Source organism: Orcinus orca, chromosome 7 (genome assembly GCF_937001465.1).
Source record: "Orcinus orca chromosome 7, mOrcOrc1.1, whole genome shotgun sequence".
NCBI classification, from domain to species: domain Eukaryota; kingdom Metazoa; phylum Chordata; class Mammalia; order Artiodactyla; family Delphinidae; genus Orcinus; species Orcinus orca.
This window is the reverse complement of record NC_064565.1, coordinates 106,964,551-106,992,331: the sequence shown is the minus strand read 5'-3', so window position 1 is coordinate 106,992,331 and position 27,781 is coordinate 106,964,551. Positions and strand designations below refer to the sequence as shown.

General features: G+C 36.6%; 1 protein-coding gene across 3 annotated transcripts in view; it reads left to right on the top strand.

Moving 5' to 3' along the window:
• Nucleotides 1-27,781, top strand: part of CUL3 (cullin 3) — a 97,556-nt gene that overhangs the window by 14,717 nt on the left and 55,058 nt on the right. Inside the window, exon 2 of one of the 3 annotated variants that reach the window (XM_004262640.4) lies at nucleotides 5,507-5,704. The exons of 1 other annotated variant lie outside the window; for it this stretch is intronic. In XM_004262640.4, the coding sequence (XP_004262688.1) occupies nucleotides 5,507-5,704 (198 nt within the window). Of the gene's footprint in view, nucleotides 1-5,506; nucleotides 5,705-6,875; nucleotides 6,952-27,781 lie in introns of those variants that run through there. One more of the 3 variants, XM_033426579.2, reaches the window with a different exon arrangement.

Sequence of the window (27,781 nt, the reverse complement as noted above, 5' to 3'; positions counted from 1 at the left end):
ATGAGAGGTGGGTTTTGAACAGGGGTGTGATGCTGATGTGGTTATTTTAATGATTTTGAGGAAGATGGATTCCAAGAGGTTATTAGAGTTCATGGTGGCTGGAAGGCTGTTGCAGTAATCTAGATGAAAGTTTTAGGGCAACAGTATTCAGGATGAAAGATTGGGAGCATATTTGAGAAATCTCTTGGGCCTGATGTTGGTAGCACTTGATGATTGGATGAGAAAGGGATGAGAGAGAGGAAAGAAGAAAAGTTAAGGCTTACGCTTCTAGCTTGTATAACTAGGTGGTTTGTGTTGCCGCTACTGAATTAGAGAATACAGAAAGAAGATTTGGGTGTGTTTGGAGAGTGAGTTTACCAGAAATTTTGGACATGATAAGTTTGATATGTGTCTGGAAAATTTGGTTGGGCATATCCAGCAGGTGGTTGAATACAGTAGTTAAGGCTTTGGGTGAACTTCTGGGCTGGCAATATAGATTTGGGAGCAATTAACATGTAAGCCAGTAATTTATCTTCTTTGAGATGAGGACCAAACTTCTTGGGAAATCTAAGAGCTAGTGACCCACCATCCAGAAAAGAAGTGCACACACATTATATTTGCAAAATTTTATATGCAGTTTTAGGAGGCTCCAGAATCCCTTGCCAATCTAGAGCCTTGTAAATTTTAGAACCCTAGAAGTATATATATATAGTAGTTGTAACTATGATAATGAATGGAAGTGCAGCCAGTGTAGAGTGAAAAGAAGAACCAAGGACAGAGCTCTGGGGATTAAAATGATTTAAATGACACTGGAAGAATAGGAGATATGAAGTAGGGGAATATTGTTTCTGAAAGAAGGCTACATTTTACTGACTTTCATTTAGCATAGTTGTCCTCTTAAGGTACTTTTGTTTTAGCTGTTTATTTGCTAAGCCTAAAAACTATTTTTTTTCCTGACATTTGATGCCCATAGATGAGAGTTCAAGAGATTCTGTCAGTTATTCAGCATGTGAGGGATTATACCGTAGTCCCTCGGTATCCATGGGGGATTGGTTATAGGACCTCTTCAGATACCAAAATCTGAGGATGCTCAAGTCCCTTACATAAAATGGCATAGTGCAGTCAACCCTGTATCTGCGAGTTCCATGGGTATGGAAGGCTGACTGTACTGTGCCCTAGGCTGGGCTGAATTCTACTGACATTTGCATTTAATCCTCTTGATAGTCTTTTTGAGATAGGTATTGTTATTAAACCCACTTTTTTACAAGTGAGGAAATAAAGGTTTAGAAGAATTAAGTAATTTGCCCAAGGTTGCGTGGCTTATGAATTTAGCAGAGCCATGACGCAAATCCAGGCCTGTCAGACAGCAAAATCTATACTCTCTACTAATACACTGTACTGTGTTTACCAAGATAATCAGTGATTATACTGTGATATTACTTTACCCTATTAGCACAGTGGGATGGGAGGTGAGTTCAGTGGTTTGTACTGGATTTGAGAATATGAATTCCGATTCCAGCTCTGTGATTTTGGGTAAGTCATTTAATCTCTCTCGGTCTATTTTGTTCTCCTTTGTTTGAACATTTTTATACCTGAGCAATCACCAGAAGAAACATTTTTGCTCTCTGTCTTCATTTCTATCTATAAAGCACAAATACTGAGGAAAATACTACATACCATCTTGGATTTCAAAATAATGCTTGATTTATATATGTGAGAAATGATTCTTTTATTACAATGTAAGAGTATTTGTACAATATTTGAAGCCTCTTAGTTTATATCTTTAAAATACTTTAGTTTCTAATAGAAAATTTAGTAATTCATGCTGAGTAGAGACTTTTTGTATGTTTTCTAGCTTTCATGGGATCTTATGTTACAGAGCCTGAAAAGATCATTTGAAGTTTTTGCTCAACTATTAGCAGTATAGTTATCTCTGGAGTTTTTAGTCCGCATTAACTTTACTCTTTTTTGAAATTGGTTTGAACGTTCTGCTTTATATGTTCGTTGTTTAACCGCAGGGATGGTGTCTTAGCCTGCTTTATTGTAACCTCTACATATGCTGTCAGCAAACTAAAACCACGTTGCACATACATGGAGTATTTGAGGCCATCATTATCACGTTGTCTTGTGGGCTTTATTTGTGAAAAGTTGCAAATAGCAACATCTATTTATATTTTATATGGATGGCATCCTCTGTATGAGAATATCTGATAAAAATAGGTAGTAGTTTAGATGTAAGGGTAAATTCTCTTAAGGCCATTTCAGAGAAGTCTCTGATAGACCTGGATTTGAATAATATTTGAGTAACAGGAAAGAATTTGTTTTCTAAAGAGTTCCTTTTTAAGCTCTCCAGAAAAGATCAGAATAATAAGACTCAGTTTGAGTCATCTGCTTAAGAATCCTCTTGATTGGGAGTTGAGCTTGTTTGACTGAATGAACTGTTTTGCCTACCTACTTCTTCCTCTTTCACATTCATACTCATTGTACAGGACTTGGAGAGGATTCTTTTTTTTTAACCACTTTATTGAGGTAAGCTGTACATATTTAATGTATGCAACTTGATGAGTTTGGAGGTAAGTATTCATTTGTGAAGCCATCACAATCTATGCAATAAACATATCCATCACCTCCAAAACTTCCTAGCTGGAGAGGATTTTTTTAGCTTGGTATCTTTTATCCATTTCAGGTCAGAAGTGTACATGAATCTGATAAGTAGTTGATGCAGTGTTTCCCTGGTTGTGAACGTGGAACTTGTAGGTTTTCTGAGCATGAAGAGGGCCGCTTAGTCAGAGATTAGTAGAAAATCAATCAGCAGGTGTAAGTGCTTGTTATATGCCAGCTGTTATTTTAGTGGCTGAGGTTATTCAGCAGTGACGAAAATCCCTGCCTTCATGGAGCTGACATTTGACTGGGAGGAGAGAGGCCAGGAAAAGAAGTAATGTGAGGTTGGAATTTGAGGGTCACTAGTAGGAGGAGGCTGCTGTTGTAAATAGAGTAGCTAGTTAAAGCTTTATTTTAAGGCGACAGTTGAGCAGAGTTTTGAGGTTGATCAGTGAATGAGCCACTTAGGTATCTTGGGGAAGCGCATTCCAGACAGAGAGAGTAGCAAATACCAACTTGAAGTGAACTTGTTTGCCATATTCCAAGGAGTAACAAGGAGGCTGGTGGGGCTGGAGCAGAGAGAGCAAGGAGGAAGAATAGATGAAGTCAGAGAGATTATCAGGTCGAATAAGACTTTGTAGAATAGCGTAAGGACTCTGACTTTAACTACAAGAGAAATGAGAAGTCACCGAGGGTTGTGAGCTGCCGAGTGACATGATTTGGTTTGTTTTCAGAAGGTCACTCTGATTGCTCTATGATATTGGGCAAAGAGCAGAAACAAAGACCAGTTAGGAGGCTGTTGTAATAATCTGAGAGATAATGGTGGTTTAGGAGCAGTGGAAGAAATGAGGAATTAGGTTCTGGGTACATTTTGAAGGTAGAGACAACAGAATTGCCTTTTGTTTTACAAGTGAGGTGAGAGACTAAAGAGGACTTGATTACAGACTTTTTGGCCTTAGCAACTGGAAGGATGGAGTGGATATCTGCTCAGTTGGAGAAGACTGCAGGGGAAGCCAACTTAGGGGAAAAGATTAGGCTTTCTGTTCTAGACTTGATTGAGATGCCTAGTAGATTTTCAAGTAGAAATATTGAGTAGGTAGCTGAACATAAGACTCTGGTGGTGAGGGCTCCAAACAGGTTATATAAATTTTGAGGTTAACTTAAAGCCATGAGACCAGATGAGTTAACTTCACCTAAAAGCCGAGCGTGGATAGGTAAGAGGTTCAGACAAGAGGTTGGAGGTTGTGGTGATGAGTAAGAAGCAGTAAGCACGCTGACAAATAGGAGCAAGTGGAATAGGAAGAGAAATGAGATTGTAGTGCTTGGAAGGCAGGTGAGGAATCTGTGTCAAGTGGTAGGAGTGATCAGCTCTTTGAATTACTGCCAGAAAGGTCGAGTACGATGAGAAGTGAGACTTTGTTAGATTTAGCAGCGAGGAAGTCACTGGTGACCTTCTCAAGAGTAGTTTCTGTGAAATCGTAGAGATGAAAGACTTATTGGAGTGGATTCAAGATACAACGGGAAAAATGTGACTTGGAGACAGTGAATATAGAAGTCTTCTCCGTAGCCCTGTGATTTTGTTGTAAATGAAAAAGAGAAAAATTAGGTGGTGCTGGAGTAATATGTGGGGTTGTGAGGATTTGTTTGTTTGTTTGTTTTCAAGATGGGAAACTGAGGGTATTAAATGCAGGTGGAAATTACCTAGCAGGAAGGAAAATTTTGATGATGCTGGGAAGGGAGATTGCTAAAGGGAGGTCCTTGAGTAGGTGAGTTGGGATGGAACTAGAGCAATACTTGTTAAACTTCATTTTGTATAGGTATCACCTGGGGTTCTTGTTAAAATGCAGATACGGTTCTGTAGGTCTGGGATGGGGCCTGAAATTCTGCATTTCTAACAAGTCCCTAGATGATGTCTGTGCTATAATTTGAGTATAAGAACTTGGCACTTTGAGCACAAGAACTAGCAGGTTATATTGGTATACAATCAGGTAGGTTAGTGGATATGGCCAGAGTTTGTGCAGTGTCTCTTCAGGTTACTTCTGTTTTTTCAGTGGAACAGGAAGCAATTCATTATCCTGGAGTGGATGGAGGAGATGGTGTAAAATCATCCAGGAAAGTAGAGTCCGTCTAGAAAAGTAGGATTGTGGGGTTGTACTAAGGGCCGACTTGTGGTTAGTGGTTATGAATTTAAATTCAGATGGATTGAATATGGTTGTATGTATGTTATTCTGTAGTTGCTTTCAGCTGTGTGGGTGCATGTGAGGCGTAGGTGGGCAGTTGGTGTTTAGAATGGCAAGTATTTTGGAGGGGGGGAAGGGGGCAAGTTATTTATGGGTGTATACAAGGTGCTTAGAAATGACGGACCATGGAATCTAAAGTGGGAAAGGAGGAAAATGAGAGAATGCTAGGTTTAACAAAGAAAATGTGTGGTTTTATTGGTTTTTTTGTTTTTTAATTACAGATCTCCTCATCTTTAATTTGCTAAGGAGCTCTGCAGATCTTCAGGAGAGGAAAATAGTGTTCATGTCCCCAATTTTTTTTCATCAAGGAACCTTTCTGTCTCTCTCAGCTCATATTCTACTAAATAAATTTAGGGAAAATATGTCTTACACTTTTTGGCTAAAGCAAGTATTAACATCAGGGATTATGATTTTATTTAAAGTGGAGGGTTGTGCTGCAGATAAGAAAGAAGGGAGGTGTTAAAAGGATTTGTTAAAAATGTCTTCTATCAGCTCTAAAAACTTATTTTAAAATGTATCCCTTTATTTCTGTTAAAATAGATTGTTAACATCCTTGTAAGTCATGCAGATTTATAATCATAGCCATATAATAAAATATTTACTATATGGACAAATACAGAAAGATTTTCAACCATTGGTTTTTTTTTTTTTTTTTTTTGTCTCTTTCTCTCTTTTGGATATTACAGATGACCATGGATGAAAAATATGTAAACAGCATTTGGGACCTTCTGAAAAATGCAATTCAAGAAATCCAGCGTAAGAATAACAGTGGTCTTAGTTTTGAGGAGCTCTATAGAAATGCATATACAATGGTTTTGCATAAACATGGAGAAAAGCTCTACACTGGACTAAGAGAAGTTGTTACCGAACATCTCATAAATAAGGTATCCAACTTTAAAGGACTGTTGCTAACTATATTGAATCTAGAAGTATTATTTTTAAAGGTTCCAGGAAGCCTATAGAAATAATAATTAGTAGCTATATTATAAAACCTCACTTAAAACTTACAATCAGCTAAACCAGAATTTTTGATAATTGAGAGAAGGTGAAGTTTGTGATCTTTGATAGATATAATCTCGGAAGCAGACTTTTAATTTACATATGCTTGTTTATTAATATGTTAATTACAGATCATTATTTCTTTCTTTAAAATGCTTAATCAGCCCATTTTAGCTTTCTCTTCTTTCTCTATATATTTGAAAATAATAAGACTACATTGTTTAAAAAATATTGTCTAAGTCTTTTCACCAAATGAAATTAACTTTATATAAATTTTTTAAGATAAATTAGTGTTGGACTGTTAACATTATAAAATGGTTCTTTGGTTCCAAAAAGATGTATTTGTTTTTTTAGAGCAAATGTTTTTATAAAGCAGACTCTTCCACTGAAAGTATGTCTTGCTTTAAGATTGTCAGATAAGATGTAAAATACCACAGATAAATAAAAACTTCTCAAAGTTTTTGTGTGGTATTAAGGTATTTGTTTTTTAAACTTTATTTTTAAAAAATGGAAAGTTGCATCAGTAGTACAATGATTTACCAGTTGTCAACATTTTGCCACATTTTAGCCAGTCTTTCTATTGGTACTTGTTATTACTGTTACTGGTATTATTATTATTGCTGGACAGTTAAGAGAATAAGTTTTAGATTCATTTACTCTTAAATACTTTGGAATGTTTCTCCTAAGAACAAGGAAATTCTCTCACTTAACCAAAGAACAATGTTCAAAATCAGGCAGTTTAACATTAATATAAAACTGTTATCTAATATGGTCCACATTCAAATTCACCAGTTGTCCTGTGTGGAGGTGATGTCATTTATAGCAGTTCGTTTTCGGATCCAGGATCTAATCCAGGATCACACACAATTCCTCAGCCTTTCTTTGTCTTTCAGCACATTGACATTTTTGAAGAGTATAGGTCAGTTGTTTTGTAGATTGTCCCTCAGTTTTTGGTTTGTCTGATTGTTTCCTCATGACTAGTTTCAGGTTATGCATTTTTGGCAGGAATAATACATAAGTGATGTTGTGTCCTCAGTGCATCACATCAGGAGGCACATGATGTCAGTTTATCCCATTATTGGTGATGTTAACTTTGATCACTTGGTGTCCGCCAGATTTCTCCACTGTGAAGGTACCTTTTTTCCCTTTGTAATTCATAAGTAATTTGTTCAGATATATTTTGAGACTGTATAAATATCCTGTTCCCCAAGAAACTTTCATGTGATGGTTTTAGCATCCATTGATGATTCTTGCATGAATCATTATTGCTACGATGGTTACAATATAGTCACTTTCTATTTCTACTCTTCCTTCTGTAATTCTTTTCTCTTAAATGGGATTACATGAGCAGGTAGCTAGTATCTCATGAAGCAAGGTGATTATGTTCTTCATGCATTCAACAGTTTTTTGTTAAGTGCCTGCCATGTACAGCTTTCTAAGAAAATCTAGTAGATGCAAAGAGATATGATGCTGTCCCTTCCTAGGTTTGTTTTTGCTTTTATTCTGATGGAGAGATGATACACACATTTAGGTAACAGTGTGAGGCATTATATAATTCAATGGCAAATGAGTTGTATGGGCAATAAATGGCTTAGGAATTCAAATGAGGGAGAGATTACCCTGGGCTGTAAGATTTCATGGGAAAGGATGAAATTGAACTGAGCCATGAAAAATTTGGGATATAAGTGAACAGTGTGGAAGGTGTTCCAGGATGGCAGATGTCACATGATTATACAGAAATAAACTTGGATGATAAGTAGAGTTTGACTGAGGTGTATAATAATTTATGGGGATTAGTGGGGTATAGTGTTGCAAAGTTGGTTTGGGCACAGATTGGAGAACTTCAATGCCGAGCTAAGGAATTTGGACTTTACAGTGGAGGTTTATTGGAGGTTTTTAAGTGGATGATAATGTGACAAAATATTTTAAGAAGATTAAGATGAGAATGATATAAATGTAGAATGGGGGGGATGTGTGCTATAAACAGAAGACCTTGAAAAATCTACGTTAAGGTGATAGGCTAGAAATGAGTGGATGATGTCAGAAATTCTGAAGACCAGGTAGAATTTGGTTACTGGGAGAATTATGGTGCCACCAATAGAATTATTGTGAACTTATAGTGGAAAACTTATTTGGAATGCGTAGAGGAGATGACAGATTCTGTTTTAGGTTATATTGGAAATTTTTATAGTTAGAAAGCACCTTAAAAATCATTTTACATGTGATAAAATTTGAGTGTGAGATTGTAATAAGATGTCCAAGTAAAAATATGATGTGTTTGGAGATATACAGGTTCAGAGCTTGGGCAGGAACTCAAAACTGGAGATCAAGATCTGACATTTGGTAGCATGTACTGAGGAATATGTGTTGGAGTGCAGAAAATGAAAATCCCAGAGCCAAGGGATGTCATCTTCAAAAGCAAACTGTGGTAAATAGGTGTGGGAAATGAAGACTGATTTAAGAAACTTGACATCAAAAGAAGGAAGAAAAGTAGAGTGGGGGAGTTTTGCCTAAAGCGGTTGAAGAGGAGAAGATTGGAGCAACTGAATTTTTGGGTATGGAGAGAGTGTGGAATTGAACAGTGGAGAAGTGAAGGTAGAAGAGGGGCATGTTCTCATTTGCCAGAGGTTCTATAGGGTATGATAATAATATCCCCAGCTAACTCTTATTTAGCATTTACTACGTGCTAGGTCCACTTCTAGTGCTTTTAGATGTATTCACTTATGTAATGGTCACAACCCAATGAGCCAGATACTACTATTATCTCTATTTAAAAGTGAAGAAACAGAGGGCACAGAATTGGTGATTTGTCCAGATGCATGTAGCTAGTAAGTGGCCTAGCTGGAACAGTATTGAAGTAGTGCGGCTTCAGGCCGAGTCCTTAATTTTTCTATAAATCTGCTCCTGAGGCATAATGAATTGATCAAGATGCAGTAAATATATGCTGAAATTGAGGGTGCATGTGGGGTTTTAGGAAAATCGGTTCAGTTTTTGTAAAGCTATAGTCCTTTAAACTTTAGTTCTTGGTTTATTTATAATTAAAATGAAGGAGTTGGCAGTAATATCTTTGAGATGCTTTAGTTCTAAGACTATCATGAATCTAATAATTAAGCAGTGCAAGTTCTGAAAATGAGATGAAGAGACTTGGAGTAGCTCCTGTGGGGAATATACTAAGGGAACTGGCAAGTGAGGAAAGAGATAGCTCAGTAGGAGTTGTCCTGAATGTGTGATCTATCGTGTGTTTTGTTTTTTTTTTTAAGCAGTGCTTTGCAGCTTGGGCACAGATGCAGAAAAAACATTTGTAGTTATTTGGTTTGGTTGAGAATCGGCTCTTTCAAAAAGTGAAGAGTGGAGGGGAAGCCAGAGTGTGAGGTCAGTGTTGATGTGATTGATATTTGGACTCTGAAACATGGTTAGGTAGAAATCGAAGTCATGTGAACGATAACTCCATGGTAACTGTAAGAGCTTCAGCATATTGTTAAGTCTCTTAAAGTGGTCCCATATCTGAGATTAACTATCATTTCAAAATATAGGCATTTCCCTATAATACATTCCAGAGAACATGTATTCAAGTTGATTATGCTAAAGAATTACAAAGTGTATATGCTAAACTTTTATTTCTCTTACAGATGTTAATGATATATCAACAGCATCTGAAAATATTCTTTAATTTTTATTTCTTTCACAAATACTCATTTGATCACCTTAAGCTAGTCAATTTCTGACTAGGGGATGTACCATTGTCAGCATATCTAATGATTGATTTCTTTATTTAAATTGAATTAAGTTTTTGAACCTCTGTTAGTATCTATGCTTTCATTTTTGTGTTTTCCATTGATCTTATTTCACTTTTATAAGACACTTTAAAAAGTCATACAAATACGGTACTGTCTGAAGGGGACACTGTTAAAGGAAGTCTGTTAACTGATAGGGCCATCATACAGTAGACCAAAATGTTTGTCCCCTGATGTCGGAAGTCTCCATTTGTTTACTAGATGGGACTTAGGGATGTTTTTGATCTAATGTGCAGAAATATAGTTTGCATGGAAATCAATATTGCCTGTCTCTACATTGCACCTTCTGACTGGAAGGTAAGAGAGTGGTTTAGGGTTCTGTGGTATCAAAGTAACTGTCTCAGTCTCACAGAATATATCCCTTTTTATGGTTCTGAAAGCATTCCTATGTGGTCCACTCCTCATTTTTTCGTTTACTATGCTTTTAGCAGTTAGCTGAACTGCCTAAGTAATAATAATATTTTTTTAAAGCAAAGTTATTTTCGACTGAAGTGAACCTTTTAGTGCTATGGTATAGACAGCCAGGACCTATCTTTTCACATTGAAGAATTCAGAGGAAATACAATTTTTTCATGGCATCAGAGTTCGTTGGTACTCCGATTTCAAGATGAGAATAGTGAACATTTTGAGGAACATTTTTGGTAAAGCAGAGTGGTATAAACTACAAGAGGGCAGCTGATGGGAGGATAGTTCTTTGCAATGAAAGTAGCTGATAATGGGCTTCGGAAATAAGTTTACAGAATTGAAGCAGGCATAGAAAAGCTAGATGCTGTTTCTCTTTCTTAGTAGTATATTCTTCCTACTAGAAGAATGTTTCCCCAAGAAACTGACACCCAAAGGAATTCAGTAAATTTCTCAAGACCGCAAAGCAAAACTTAGGGTGTGATGTGGCCTTTGTGCCTTGTCATTAAAAAAAAATTCTTGTGTTATTTAGTAAATATGAAGACATTTCAGAATTCACAGGGATTATTTTCTTCTAAGTAAAATACCTTTAAAAGTATGGTTATGTTGGAGAAGAAAAGTTGTGCTACTTTCCAGTTTTAAGGATTTTTAAATTACAGGTCATTTTGTCAGAGCCTCAAAAGTATCCCTATAAGATTTATCATCACAGAATTTAACATTCAAAAGTATTTATTATTTGCTAGGCTGTGGCTCGGGTGTAAGAAATATATTGGTAAATGGGTTGCATCTGATCCCTGCATTCATGGAACAGATAAAGTAAACAAGTGTTTAGTTATAAAAAGTAATGAAGAAAACAGGGTACAGTGATAGGGAAAAATGATGAGAGCAACTACCTAGGCCAGGGTAGGGTTGTTTGAGAAAGTGGTGGTGTTTAAACTGGGACTTGAAGGATGAGAAGGTGCTCATGAGAAAAGTGGGTTGAAGAGCATTGTAGGCAAAAGGGAATGGTTATGGAACATTTTTTCTATAAAGTGCCAGATAGCCAATATTTCCAGATTTCTGAGCCATATGTTCTCTGTCGCAGCTCCTCAACCCCTCTGTTGTAGCACGAGAGCAGCAATAGACTACACACAATGAACAAGCACAGCTGTATTTCGATACAGCTTTATTTTTAAAAGACAGAAGGACTTCCTTTGCCAATACCTGGACTAGAGAAATTTGGAGGGGCGGGGGCATGTCGTGAACAGGGAATTAAGAGTTGGCGGGGAAGAATGGAACAAGATGAGTTTGGAGAGAAAAGCAGAAGCTGCATCATGCCAGGCCTTGAAGCCATGCTGTAAGGGGGTCATACTTATTGTATGTACTGTAGGTAGCCATTCAAGATTTTAAGCAAGACAGTGATATGATCTGATGTAGATTTTTTAAATATTACTCTGGTCGCTATGTGGTGAATAAGCTACAGGGCCCAAGAGTTGAAGTGGGGGCAATAGGATAGAAGATAATTCAGATGAATGATAGTGGCGATTTATACCAGTCTAGTGACACTGGGGATAGAGAAAAGTTTTCAGATTCAAGATTTATTTTGGATGTAGAAAGCTTGTTAACTGTGGTTAGGTTGATTGTATGGAATGAGGAAGAGGGAAGAATCCAAGATGACTTCTAGGATTTTGGCTTTTGAACAACTAGGAGTTTCCATTTTTTGGTATAGATTTGGGGTAGAAAAAGAAACTCCATTTGGCAGGTTAATTTTAAGATGCCAATGAAATGAGATATGTAAATCTAGTTCTCTTGAGAAGTTTGGACTGGAAGTGTAAATTTGGGAATTGTGAGCATATAGATGATACTTAAAGCCCTGGAAGTAGATGAAATCACACAGGAAAAAAAAAAGAAGAGGGCCCCAGGTTGAACCCTGAGGAACTTAAACATTTCAGGTAGATTGAGGATTGCAGTGGAGACAGAAAAATGGCCAGAGTTAGTGGTACTTTAAGATTCAGCTCTAACCTTAAATTATAAAATAATTTAATTTTGACCTTTATTTAGCAGCGTTGTGGTTTTCACAGTGTGTGCGTGCGCGCGCGTGTGCGTGCGTGTGTGTGTGTGAAAAGACAATTTTAAATTCAAAAATAGTGCTAATCAGGGACTTCGCTGGCAGTCTGGTGCTTAAGACTTGGTCTTCCAGTGCAGGGTTGTGGGTTCGATCCCTGGTTGGGGAGCTAAGCTCTCACATACCTTGTGGCCAAAACCCAAAAAAACATAAAACAGAAGCAGTATTGTAACAAATTCAATAAAGACTTTAAAAATGGTCCACATTAAAAAAAAAAATCTTCAAAAATAGTGCTGATCAGTTCTATTACTTGAGGGCAGGGTTAGGTTAGGGTGGAGCCATATTTTTTTATGTTTTTTTCCCCCCAGCTTTATTGAGATATAACTGACCAAATTGTCAGATATTTAAAGTGTTTTGTTTGTTTTTTTGGAGTCATTTCCTTTTAGAAGATTCCTATTTGGGATTCAAACTTAATAGAAATTCTCTAAGCTCATAGTAAAGTAATGGAGGACTTGTCTTTTTTTTCTACACACTGCTAAGTACTCCATAATAATAAGAAATAATAATATCAATAGAAGTAATAATAGGAGTTTAATGATAAAGAAGTTAGAAGTAGATGCAGTGGAAGAAGTACCGGATAGAAAGTAGGGAAAGGTAGGCTTTAGGCCTGATTCTACCACTAACAATCTTGAACAAACTACTAGATTTTTCTGGACTTCAGTTTATTAATGTATAAAAGGAGATTGGGATTGGTTTTGTTAGCCTCAGTGGGCTTAAAATTATATAATGACTAAGACTTAGGAAAATCATGGTTTTTGCAGTTTACCATTGTCCTTTCATGTGCCATAATATGTGTTTAGAAGTTTTTTCATTTTTAATTGTTTCTTAAAGTCAGGGGAGAAACTTTCTTTGGTTTTAATGTGGCAAGAACTTTATTTTCCCAATTTTGTGATGATTAAGTTTTCTTAGATTTGACTGGTGCTTAATTTCCCCTTTTCTTTCAAATTATTAGTCTATAGTAATAACTAAATAATGTGGAGTCTCGTAAGTGAGCTTATAAAAGCTAATTCCTGTACTTTGAAAGTTTGTTCTCCTCTTAGAAAAATAGCTGGACAAAAAAGATGTTGACTTCTTAATTCTAGTAGTACTCCTTAACTCTAGTAGTACTAGAGTCAACTCTAGTTGACTTCTTAACTCTAGTAGTACTCTAGTAGTTTATTACTGCTAAAAAGAATATTTATTCCAGTGGTTTTCAAAGTCTTTCTTTCCATCTTGTTCTTCAAATAACAGCTTACTTTAAATGTGAGGAAGGCAGAATAAGAGGAGCTTCATCCTCCTCGCTTTACGTTCATTCAGAAAACTGCCTATTGAGGACCTGTTACGTGCCAGGCATTAGGCTAATAAGCATTTGTGTTATATCAAAGATCCCTGTCTTTCTGGAACTTATATTACGGACTTACATACTTGAATCTGTGCCTTGTAATCCTGATCAGTTCTCAGCACTTTGCTTTCCAGGTAGGAAAAATGAAGCCTTGAAGGGGAATTTCAATTTTTAAGTGACTTTCTTGTTGAGTAATTTTTTGTAAAGTCTCCTTGTAGAATAACATCCTACCATTTGTATTTTGTATGTAGGGTCACATTTGCTGAAAATGATGTTTCTATGTAAACTACTTGTTTACAGTATATTAATTTTTCTCCCCATTTTTAGAGGGAGAATGGGAAGAACCAGAGTTTTAAGTATTATGTTTATTCATAGTTATATTTAGATGTTTATGTAGTAGTACTAATTGCCTGAGGGAATGAAGTTGGTAATTTTATGGTAAGCTCTGGACTATTTTGTAGGCCAGTTATTTAAACAGATTTAGCTTTAGCTTTTTTAGTGCTTTTCCTTTATTTCTAGGCAAATGTGAATGAATGTAGAGACTTTTAAAATGGCATTTATGTACAACACAACGTAAATACAGTGATTGCAGTTAATTACGAAGGACATTGATAGAAACACTAAGGACTAAGATTTTCATTAGCAAAGACAGATTCACTTTAGAGGCCCACAGATACTGAGTCTCTCCTGTGTTTTATCCACCAAAAAATAATTAAGACACCATGCCTATCAGCAAGAAACCTCCCAATTTTAGTGAGGGAATCAGATTTGAAGGGGAATTACTTTGCCTGCAGAATTCAGGACAAAGTAGAAAGAGGAGGTCACTTGATGAGCCTTAAAGGATTATGAAAGATTCATCATGTAAACAAAGGCAAAAGATAGTCTCAGTAAGGAAAACGGCATGAGTAAAAAAGGCAGCTAGGTTTGAGCATTGTCTGGTGGACCAGTATAAGTGTAAATGGAACATAAAGGACTTCACATGCATTTGTAGGAAACGAGAATGGTAAAGTTAGTTGGACTAACATTGTAGGGCATTAGGCTTTTATTCTGTGGGTGGTAGGAGCTGTTGGGTTTTAATTTTTAAAAATAGATTGAAATGGAAAAGATGGAGTAAAAGGTTTAGTAGGAGTGCCATTTTCAGTGCTTCTTTGCCACTTATCTTTCATTCTCCTGCCATCTTGTCTTGTCCTTTTTCCTAATTTAAAGTTGTTGGAAGAAACTAAGAACCCATTACATTGAATATTGGATCAGCTTAGGGTGATGACAGGAGTCAGAAAGAAGACGAAGGCTCTCAGCTAGGTATACAAACCCTTAAGAAATATGATTTGGAAGAGTGACTTGAATATAAATAGGATAATCGCAAAAGAGAAAGATTATTAGGGATAAGGTGAGGAAAATGGGCTGTTAGAGAGTCAGAAAGATACCAATCATAGAATATGAGGGGCATAGGAAATTGAGTAGTTTCTACTTTGAAAAGATTGAAAGAGAAATGATGTTGGGGAAGAGCCAAGTTTAGAGTGTTATTTAGCAAGTTCACCCATGTTAAATACCAGCTATTCCCACTTAAATTGTGGAATAGACAGTAAGCACTGTGAGGGCAGGTACTCCTCTCTATTGTAGTTTCTAGTGATGTTCTTTTAATATTTATTAAGCTAAGACCTGTTTCATTCATTTTTTGTGTCTCCTGCTCTTCATATTTGCTCTCCGTAATTGTCTATTGAAATGAATCTCTAAGAATAATACTAACAGTCAAATGGAAACCATCATGGTTTGTATCCATGAACTGCAGAGATCTGTTTTGTCTTCTGTATGTGGGGTAATACTTCTACCTACCCAAGTTAATTACTCCTGAATCTAACCACTTTAAGCAGAGTGTGTTTCACCATTTAAAAGCACAGTGTAGTTTTGGGGCTGTATACCTCTGATTTCTTGAGGCTGGAGTCTGTCTGTCTGCTGGGAACCAGATTGTGTGATCTTGTGGAACTGTTTTTTTCCTCCATGGTATTCAGGAGAACAAAAAGACTAGTTGCCATATTGCCGTGCTTTGTATATATTTTACTGTTTATTATTTCAGTGTCCCTGTTGTTCAGAGTTTAACTATGGTATTAATGCTATAATGTACTTGATGCTTTTAATGTATATCTTATTGTCTTAACCATTGGGAATGAAGTACTTTACAAATGATAAGCATATTGTCCTTCTATGGTATACTGCTTTTTTATTTCTGTTTTCCTTTCCAACCGTTAGGTAAAAAGCTACCATTTTTCATGATACTACTTTGTCCTTAAATCCCGATTTTCCAAGTTGTGTTACTTTTTTAAGAAGTTCAAAAGAATATTTGAACTAAGAATGTATTTTTTAGAATCCCAAATTTGGATTTTTTTATTTTCTTCAACATGTAGCAAATTTTCTTTGTGAAACTATGAAAATCCATTGTTCTAATTGCCATCATGTGCCCTTGCTTTGGACCTCACAACTTCTTTAGTACTATTCATTGGATTTCACTTTGTATTGAGGCCATATGAATGCTAATATTAGGCTCCTGTTTCCTACCCTCCTGTATTTATAGAGATTGTAAAGTGACTGCATTTTGTATTCTCCATGGTGCCTAGCACCCTGCTTCACTTTTTGGAAGTAATCATTAAATATTTGAATTGTCAGTTCAGGGAAAGATGTTTATGTATCCTTTTGAATTAAGAGCTTCGTTTTGGACACTTTGTGAAATTCTTAAACTTATGTCACTAACTATGTATACATTAGTAAACTTATTTATAGAAGAATCTTCTGACAGCAGTCAAGAAAAACGTTTTCCCTGTAGTGGCTATCTTTAGGTTTGTTAATGATACTGGTATGATTCCTTTGATCAAGGTTGCCACCTTTATTCTAAAAATTAGTGAAAATAATGAAAACAGTACTGTCAGTGTAGAAAATATCAAGAGGGCAGTGAATTTTATTCCATTCAGGAATCTCTTGTCATTAGTGAATTCTTCGAAAGTTTAAAATATCTACAAAAGTTAAGGTTAGCTCTCCTCATCTTTAGTAGGAGTTTGCTTTGAAATACAAAAATCTTAAGGTTGTACAAAAATCTTAAGGTTGTTATATGTATTACGAGATAGCAACATCTATTCACCAAACTTAATGGAGGTTGGCTCCATTACGAACTTCTCAAAGTATGAAGTAAAAGAATTCCTTCTAGTTGTGGAGAAATTTCTGTTCTTTAGAGGAAGGAAAGCAAGAATCAAGTGGAAATTGAGAGTTTAGAAAATACTGTATAAAATATGTGAATATATAGGTATACGTGTTTTATTTATGTTGCTTGTTTCAGAAAATTTAAGGCACTTATGAATTTTCTGAGTATCTTGTTAAAATGCAGATTATGATTCAGTGGGTCCAGCTCACCAGTGATGATGATGATGATATTGACCATGATTCTGCTCTGTGCATACCACACTCTGAGTAGCAAGATTCAAATACGTATATGAATAATTTTAAGAATATGTAATACAAGTAATATTATAATAGAAGCAAATGCTTATATAGCATTTACTGTGCGCTAGGCACTGTTCTAAGTATTTTGTGTATACTGATTTTATCCACACAGCAGCTCCTTGAAGTAGGTGCTATTTCTGTTTTTATAAAAACTGATACATAAAGAAATTAAGTAAGTTGCTCAGGGTCACACATCTACTAAATGTGTGTCTGTGATTTGAATCAGGCAGATGGGCTTTTTAGCATCTGTATTCCTGTGCTGCCACTGTTCACCATGTAATCTTTTAAATCAAGAATTCTCGGTATAACGGGAAGAGCTGTGGAGCTTTTTTCAAAGGATGTGTCGGATTAGGAGACATACCGTCTACACTCCATGGCTTGGCTTCCATTGAGATTTACTTATACAGTAAGCCACTTTTATTGATAGGTTTATGTCACATCACTTTGGTGTGATGAAGTGAAAAATATTTTGAGATCTTCAGGAATTATTCTTTAATGGCATTTCTAGGAAAAACAGGGTTTATATAACTGGTAAAATTTGTAAAGTGACAAGCCCCCAGATCACATACACAGGGCTCTGAAAAATTCAAATGTTGTGAGAACTTATATGCTATTTTTGATCATGGTAAATGTTGCATATTTATGTAAATACTCTGGTTTCATCAGGTGCGACAAGCAGTATGTTTTAGAATTTAGAGCCAAGAACGATACTTAGCAAGTATCCAGTGGCTGTCTCAGTTACAGGCACACCTTGTTGTGTTTAGCTTTACTGCACTTAGCAGATAACTTCATCTTTTTTTTTTTTTTCACAAATTGAAGGTTTGTGGTAACCCCCTGTTGAGCAAGTAGGTCAGGCACCACTTTTTCAACAGCATTTGCTCACTTCACGTGTCTGTCATATTTTGGTAATTCTTGCAGTATTTCAAACTTTTCATTATTATTATATTTGTCATGGTGATCTGTGATCCGTGATCTTTGATGTTGCTGTTATAGTTTTGGGGTGGGAGGCACAAACTGTGCCCAAATAATATGGCGAACTTAATTAATAAACGTTGTGTGTGTTCTGACTGCTCCACTGACCAGCTGCTCCCCTGTCTCTCTCCCTCTCCTTGGGCCTCTATTCCCTGAGACGTAACAATATTGAAATTAGGCAAATTAATAACCCTAATAATGGCCTCAAGTGAAAGGAAGAATGGCGCGTCTCACTTTAAATCAAAAGCTAGAAGTGATTAAGCTTTAGTGATGAAGGCATGTTGAAAGTTGAAATAGGCTGAAAGCTAGGCCTCTTGTACCAAACAGCCAAGTTGTAGATGCAAAGGAAAAGTTCTTGAAGGAAATTAAAAGTGCTTCTCCAGTGAACACACGAATGATAAGAAAGTGAAATAGCCTTATTGCTGATACGGAGAATGTTTGAGTGGTCTGGATCGAAGATCACACCAGGAACAATAGTATTCCTCTAAACCAAAGCCTAATCCTGAGCAAGGCTCTAACTCTCTTCAGTTCTGTGAAGGCTGCGAGAGGTGAGGAAGCTGCAGAAGAAAAGTTGAAGGCCAGCAGAGATGGGTTTGGAGGTTTACAGAAGGGAGCTGTCTCCGTAACATACAAGTGCAAGGTGAAGCAGCAAGTGCTGATGTACAGACTATCAAGTAATCCAGAAGATTTTCAGTGTAGACAAAACAGCTTTCTATTTGAAGAACATGTCATCTAGGACTTCCATAGCTAGAGAGGAGAAGTCAGTGCCTATCTTCAAAGTTTCAAAAGATAGGCTGACTCTTGTTAGGGGTTAATGCAGCTGGTGACTTTAAGTTGAAGCCAGCACTCATTTACCATTCTGAAAACCCTAAGCCCCTTAAGAACTATGCTAAACCTACTCTGCCGGTGCTCTATAAATGGAAGAACACAGCTTGGATGTCAGCATGTCTGTTTACAACATGGTTTACTGAATATTTTAAACCCACTGTTGAGACCTACTGCTCAGAAAAGAAAGATTCCTTTCAAAGTATTATTGTTCTTTGACAGTGCACCTGGTCACCCAAGAGCTCTGATGGTGATCTATAGACGATTAATGTTGTTTTCATGCCTGCTAACACAACATCCATTCTACAGTCCATGGATCCAAGGAGTAATTTCAACTTTCAAGTCTGTTTATTTAAGAAATACATTTCATAAGGCTATAGCTGTCATGGATAGTGATTGTTCTGATGGATCTGGGCAAAGTCAAATGAAAACCTCCTGCAAAGGATTCACCATTCTAGATGTCATTAAGAGCATTCATGATTTGTGGAAAGAAGTCAAAATATCAATACTAACAGGACTTTGGAAGAAGTTGATTCCAGCCCTCACGGATGACTTTGAGGGGCTCAAAGGGTGGAAGAGGTAACTTCAGATGTGGTGGAAGTTGCAGAAGAACTAAAATTAGAAGTGGAACCTGAAAAGTGGTTTCTTAAGATGGAAGGTACTCCTGGTAAAGATGCTGTGAAGGTTGTTAATGTGATAACAAAGGATTTAGACTATTATGTAAACTTAGTTGATAAAGTAGTAGCAGGGTTTGAAAGGACTGACTCCACTTTTTTTTTTTTTTTTTTGCGGTACGCGGGCCTCTCGCTGTTGTGGCCTCTCCCACTGCGGAGCACAGGCTCCGGATGTGCAGGCTCAGCGGCCATGGCTCACGGGCCCAGCCGCTCCGCGGCATGTGGGATCTTCCCGGACTGGGGCACGAACCCGTGTCCCCTGCATCGGCAGGCGGACTCTCAACCACTGCGCCACCAGGGAAGCTCCTGACTCCACTTTTGAAAGAAGTTCTACTGTTGGTAAAATGCTGTGAAACAGCATTGCATGCTACAGAGAAATCATTCTTGAAACAAGGAAGAGTCGATTGATGCAGCAGCTTCATTGTCATCTTATTTCAAGAAATTGCCACGGCCGCCCCCGCCAGCCTTCAGCAAAACCACCACCCTGATCAGTCAGCAGCCGTCAATACCAAGGCGAGATCCAGCAAAAGATTACGACTCCCTGAAGGCTCAGGCGATGGTTAGCATTTCTTAGCAACGAAGTATTTTTAAATTAAGATATGCACATTATTTATTTAGACATTTATTTAGTCTGTTGCACACTTAATAGACTACTGTATAATGTAAACATAACTTTTATATGCACTAGGAAACCGAAAAATTCATGTGACTTGCTTTATTGTGATATTCACGTTATTGCAGTGTTTTGGAACCAAACCCAAAACATCTTCGAGGTGTGCCTGTATTTTTAAAATAGTGGAAAACCCCACTTTTAAAATCACACAAAACCAGTATAAATCATATTTAATCAGGGGAAACAGTGCCCACCCTGGAGTGGTACTGAGACATCTTAGTGGAGCATTGCATGAGTGCCATTGATCTAATCAACCCCAGCCATATTACAGGGAAGAGGAGCTGCAGACTGTATAGGTCAAAGTCAAAGTCAAAAGTCCTAATTAGTAACTGCCCTTGGTAACTGTCTGCAAATACTAATTTTTTTAACGTCTTTATTGGAGTATAATTGCTTTACAATGGTGTGTTAGTTTCTGCTTTATAACAAAGTGAAATCAGCTATACATATTCGTATATCCCCATATCTCCTCCCTCTTGTGTCTCCCTCCCACCCTCTCTATCCCACCCCTCTAGGTGGTCACAAAGCACCGAGCTGATCTCCCTGTGCTATGCGGCTGCTTCGCACTAGCTATCTATTTTACATTTGGTAGTGTGTATATGTCCATGCCACTCTCGCACTTCGTCCCAGCTTACCCTTCCCCCTCCCGTGTCCTCAAGTCCATTTGCAAATAGTAATTTGATTGTTTTAGCTCCTGAGTGAACATTACAATACTACAGATTTCTAAGAGGTTGCACCTCTTAACATTATATCAGTAGTATCTCTGTGATACTTTTAAATGTTCTTTTTTTAGCATTATGCACCATTTTATGTTTTTAATACATGGTATATATATTTCAGTGCAAAATAATGCTAAATACAAATATCTGTATTTACAGAGATTTATCTGTGTTGGAATTAAGTATTGTGCTGAGTTTTAAGACTTTCTAAGAAGGAAGTCCTTTTCAGTAGTCCATACCATCATTAATTATATGGCTCAGTTCTGGTTTCAGTAAACTTTAGAATTAAAATCTTTATAATTAGTTTTAGCTGATAAGTTTCTTTGTGTTACCTAGATATTAGGATTGGCTTGCTGGGACTTTGCCCCAGGCATTTAAATTTAGGTGAAAAAATTTTAATTAATGATTAAAAATAAATGTGTTATGTTAGAGGGTGGGGGGATACTGTGTAGATTATTAATATCCTTCAACTCTCCATCCAGCCAGGAGCTGCTGCCCCAAGGTCAGCCTCCTTGTCAATCCTTGTAGCTCCCAGTCATGCTCATGCCTGCTGGCCTTCCTGTCATCCCCTTTTCCATCCTTCTCCCCCTCCCTTTGCCAGTAATTTGATTGATTTGAGGATGTATTTCTTGCAACTTGGATGTTAATTTATCAGTGAACAGGTGTTGTTATTGATACAACATTGAAAAATAAAAGTGGGTTTTTTTTTAATTTAGTAATCTCCTTTAATCTTTGCTAAGTGTGTAATAAAAAGGACAGGGAAAGCTCTATTCACAGAAATGGAGGATGTGGTATGTCAATTTGAACTATAGCAGAGGCCTTTGTAACGTTGGTATACTCAAAATAATTAACAATTCTTCATTGTTTGGCATTCAAGTTGCTTTTATGAATAAAGATTGTGGCATCATAGCTTACATTTATAAGATGATAATAGAACAGGACCCAATTTTGAGAATCATAATTACTGCAAGTTTTAAAAAGTCAATATACAATAAAATTAGCCTTTTATTTTCATGTACAGTTCTGTGAATTTTAGCCCATTTATAGATTTATGTAACTGCTATCACAGTCAATATAGAACATCCTTCACCCCAGAAAATTTGTTTTCCCTTTATAGTGACATCCTTCTCCCACCCCTAATACCTGGCAATCACTGATCTCTTCTGTCACTATAGTTTTGTTTTCTCAAGAATGTCCTATAAGTGGAATCATACAGTTTGTAGCCTTTGAGACTAACTTCTTTCATTCACATAATTATTTTGCAATTGAGCCAATCTGTTGTATATATCAATAGTTTGTTCCTTGTTATTGCTGAGTGATATTCTTCTATATAAATGTATCAGTTTGCTTATCCATTTACCTGTTTACTTGTTGCAAGACATTTGGGTTGTATACAGTTTCTTCTGATTATGAATAGAGTTGCTATGAACATTTGTGTACAGCTTTTTGTGTGAATATAAGTTTTCGTTTCTCTAGGATAAATTCCTAGGAGTGGGATTGCTGGGTCACGTGTAAGTGTATGTTTTACTTCATAACATACTGCCAAACTGTTTTCTGGTAGGGCTGTACCATTTTGCATTCCCACCAGCAATGTATGAGAGTTCTAGTTGTTCAGAATCTTTGCCAGCACTTGGTATTGTCAGTATATTTTATTTTAGCCATTCTAATGGGCGTGTGTAGTGGTGTCTCATCACGGTTTTAATTTGCATTTCCTTAATGGCTGATGTTGGTGAACATCTTTTCATGTGTAGAATTTGTTCGAGTCTTTTGCCCATTTTAAAATTCTGTTGTTTGCTTTCTTTACTGAGTTGTGAGAGGTTTTTGTTTGTTTGTTTGTTTTTATTCTGGGTACAAGTCATTTAATATTTTCTCCCAGTCTTTAGTTTGTCTTTTTATTGTTTTAACAGTACCTGCAGAACAAAAACTTTTAATTTTGATGGAGTCCAGTTTATCATTTTTTTCTTTTGTAGCTCATGCTTTTGGTGTTAGGTTGGACATTGCTTAAATCTCAGATGACATTGTATTTTTCTTACATTTCATTCTGCTATACCCTTTTTCTTGGAATTATTACAGTGCTTTGGAAATGAAATGATATAGCTAGAAACTTTTCTCCTAAAGTAAAGTTTAATGTTGAATGTTAATGGATGGCTTAAAAATATCAGGACTCAGAACCACATCAGTATGATTATTATTATAACTATATAAAAAATATTCATATTGAGGAAATTCTGCAAAGGGAAGGAACAGAAATGGCTAGTGTGGCTCTTTTAAGTCAGTGGTTTCCTAATCCTGGCTATTGTATCAGAATCATTGGGGTAGCTTTAAAAAGAAAAATACCCAGATTCTCTTTCTTTTGATCAGTGATTTTTAGATCAGTAAATTGGTGGGCCCCCCAATTTTTTTTAATAGACTTTATTTTTAGAGCAGTTTTTGATTCACAGCAAAATTGAACAGAAGGTACAGAGATTTCCTATATGCCCCCTGACACATGTACAGCCTCCCCTACTATAAGCATCCCATACCAGAGTGGCACATTTGTTAAAATAATGAACCTACACTGACATACCATTATCACCCAAAGTCCATAGTTTACATTAGAGGGTAATTCTTTCTTTCTTTTTTTTTTTTTTGCGTGGTACACGGGCCTCTCATTGTTGTGGCCTCTCCCATTGTGGAGCACAGGCTCCGGACGTGCAGGCTCAGCGGCCATGGCTCACGGGCCCAGCCGCTCCGCGGGATGTGGGATCTTCCCGGACCAGGGCACGAACCCGTGTCCCCTGCATCGGCAGGCGGACTCTCAACCACTGTGCCACCAGGGAAGCCCTAGAGGGTCATTCTTGGTGGTGTTTATTCTGTGCATTTTGACAAATGTGTAATGAAATACTATTATAGTACCATACAGAATATTTTCACTGCCGTAAAAATCCTGTGCTCTGCCTGTTCATTTCTGTTCCACCCTAATCCCTAGCAACCACTGATCTTTTTTACAGTTTCTTTAGTTTTTCCTTTTCAAGAATGTCATATGGTTGGAATCATATGGTACGTAGCCTTTTCAGATTGTCTTCTTTCATTTCGTACTATGTACTTAAGGTTCCTGTGTGTCTTTTCATGGCTTGATAGCTTATTTCTTTCTAGTGCTGAATGATACTCCATTGTCTGGATGTACCACAGTTTATTTATTCAGCTACTGAGGGACATCTTGGTTGCTTCTAAGTTTTGGCAGTTATGAATAAAGCTGCTGTAAACATCAGTGTGGGGGGTTTTATGTGGACATAAATTGTCAACTCCTTTGGTATTTATTCCAGGGTGCATAATTTTCTGTATCATATAGTAAGAGTATGTCTGGTTTTGTAAGAAGCTGCCAAACTCTCTTCCAAAGTGACTGTTACCATTTTGCATTCCTACCAACACTGATTGAGAGTGCCTCTCGCTCTGCATCCTCACCAGATTTGGTGATGTCGTTTTGGGTTTTGGCCATTCTAATAGATGTGTAGTGGTATCCCATTGTTATTTTAATTTGCAGTTCCTTACCGGTCAGATGTTGAACATCTTTTTATATGCTTATTTGCCATCTGGATATCGTTTTGGTGAGGTGTCCAGGTCTTTTGCCAGTTTTTAAAATTGGGTTGTTTGTTTTCTTATTGTCGAGTTTTATGAATTCTTTGTGTATTTTGGATTACAGTCCTTTTTCAGATGTGTGTGTCTTTTGTTAATATTTTCTCCCATTCTATGTCTTCTCATTCTCTTGATTGAAATCTGTTAGTCTCCATGGGATTCTATTTCTTTGCCAAGTTTGTGATCTACTGTTTTAAATTACCGTGTCTTGCTTTATCCTTTGCAAGGCTAGATGTCTTGCATAGCCATCAGTTTTCAGCTACTAGTTTATCCTCTTTGTCACAGCTGGTCCATCCTGCTCTCAACTTCCATGGTTCTTCATCGTTTCACTCTTCAAATTCCAGTTCTTTATCTGGGTAATCTTCATGTAGATTTTCTCAAGTAATGATGCTGGTCGTACTTGATCTGCAGGTCCATTTGGTTCTGGTACCACCTCTACATCAGGGTTGCCTTTGCTGGTGCAAAGATTAATCATGTTACAACACACAGTTCCCACTTTCTATTTCAAGTTTTCTGTATTGTTATGTTAATAATTTGTAAAATAAAGGTTAAATCTTTTTTTCACTTTATGTGTATTTTGCTTTATATGCCAACTTAATCTTCTTTTGAAAAGCCTGTTTTGATCTTCATAAAGATTGAATTTTCACCTCATTCCTACCATTTTGTTGTATATGTTTGAACAAATATGCATTCACTTTTCATGTATCAGAGTATGAAGATATTTTTCTGGGGCAGTTTTAGAGGAATAGTTTTTTGCTCATAAAGTGATCTGAATAATTAAGAGATAGTTGCAGCAAGTGTGCCTAAGGGTATTTATCTTTCATCTTTTAGTCCTGTCCGTGTGTGTAATCTTTCAAAAATAAATATAACAAAATTAACAGTTTATAACAGCTTATTTTCTGCTAAGTAAAATTCACTGTTACTGATTTGTCAGCATGATTTTTTGAAGTATAATGCAAATAAAGCAATTTTATCATTTATGACACATTGTGCTAGTTGATCGCATTTTAATTTTGTTGAAAGGCAGGTATCTTACACTTGTTGCTATGTTTTAGTGTATAAATCATTGATTTTAGAAAATATGCCTTATTTTATAACTTTTAAAATTTAATTGGTAAATTTTTCATTTATCCAACAAATATACCAAGCATATTCTTGCATTCCAAAATCAGGGTGACTTTAATACAGTTAACATATAACTTGATTTTATAACAAAGAGGGTATATAGAAGTTCACTTAAGTCCTTACAAATAATTAATTCCTAGATATTATGGTGTTTGGAATATATAATTTAATTTTTGTTATGTAGTACAGTTTCTCTAGTATTGTCATGATTTTGATTTAATTGCTACTCAAAGTTTAGTGGTTCAGTGAAAGAATATGAAGGTTGAAGAATTTTGTAAATAGGTACATTTGCAACTTGCTGTGTTTTTGTTTTTAGCGTTAGCTACCTTTGGAACTTGCATATGATGAGTGGTAGACTTAATGAGTTGAAATAATTGGTATATTACCACTTTGCATGAAAGTGTTTGTTTAACACAGTACTGTCAACTAACTGACGTGGATGTTTATCACTCTTGATGTAGTCAGCATATTTATGGAGTAATCTCTGGGTGATATATTTGAAGTCAAGGAGCTGAGTCTGTGAACAAAAGATTATGTAATAACATTCTGAATTATGTGGTATAGGCTAGTGGTTTTCATACCGTATGCTTAGTAGAATAGATTTATTGTCCCATCACTAAAATCTCTCACTGACTTCTTTTCCTCTATAAATAAGAAAATATATAGTTTTCACAACTTCAGCTTGCTCTCCTGTGGGTTGAGAGCAATGTGTTTTGTGTATTTTTTTTTTTAATCTTTCGCACTTCGAACCACTTTATTCTAGTTCTAATACACAGTGACATTTTATTTACATGTATCTATAATATGGGTTTACAGATGTCTATATATCTCAACACACATATTAAATAATTTGTTTCTCAGAGAACATGATGACTTCAGATTCTCCCCAACCTGAAAAAGTTGAACCACTACTGCAGATTTTCTATGGTAAAGAATGTTTAGAGATAGAAGATGTCACTTTAAGCTGGAGTTATTGAGAGTTGAGCTAGACCATGGAGGATTGGTTGGATTTGAATAACTGCATAGGTTGGCAGTATAGTCCCAAAGTGTTGTAGGAACTTGGAGGACAGACACACTACTTTTTCATGACAAAGCTAGAACCAGAGTCTAGATTCTATTTCCTAGTCAAATAACCTTTCAGTTGGACTGATAGCATAGCAGGAAGAAGTAGTGGTCAGTAAGCTCATATTGGAGAAGGTGTCAGTATGCTTGTGGACTGTGAAATTCCTGAATTCTTATCAGGATTGCATTAGGAAGGCATTTCAGACTGAAAGGAACTTTATGTGCAAAGGCAGATATCCTGAAAGAGCTTACCTTGTTGGACGTGGATCATGGTATTGGAGGGTGGGGATGAAATAAAGGGTCTTTTATATGCCAGGCACTGTTCTAGATGTGGAAGGTACACATGGAAAAGACAGACTCCCTGCTACCGTGGAGCTTACATTTTAGTAGGAGAAATAATAAACATAAATATGTAATATACTAGTAATTAGTGATGAGTACTTGAGGAAAAATAAAGTGTAGGGTAAAGGAATAGAGATAGACGTTATTGAAATAGGATGTCAGGGAAGACCTTTTTGTGGAGGTGAAACTTGTGCAGAAAAAAAGGCAGAGAGTGAGGTATGTGAACCAGCACAGAGGAGATGGCAGAGCACATTTGCTGTATGCAGCTCCATGGTAGCTGTAGTGCATTAAGTTAATGGTTTATGCTCACTGAGTGTTTACTGAGTGCCAGACACTGTTCTACCTGTATTACTAGTGGTAATTCAGTCCTTAAAACCATCCTATAAAATGGATACTATTTCAGATTTGAGGAAACTGAAGCACAGAGATTAAATACTTTACCCAAGGTTGCACAGCTAGTCGGCGAGCTGGGATTCAAGCCCAGGTAGTTTGACTCCAAAATCAGTGTTTTCGACCATTCTTCAAAGATGGGGGAGGGGAAGCGTAGTAGGAAATTTAATTGGAGCAATAGCCTGGGGCCAGTTCTGTGGGGCCTTTGTGGTTCCTTTATAAAGTATTTAGGATTTTATGCTGACAGTGAGGTTAAGTCATTGGCGGGTTGAGAAATGCCCAAGAGGTTGCTTTATGATTCTGGAGGTCAAGAGAAGGGTCTGGACTATACAAAACACATTTGTTAGTTATCCGTATATAGGTTGTATTATAGCTTAAAATATTTCTACTGGTCTGTAACATGTTTCTTTGTTCTAAAATCGAAGATTCCACTTCATTATTTTGTTGAACAGATATGT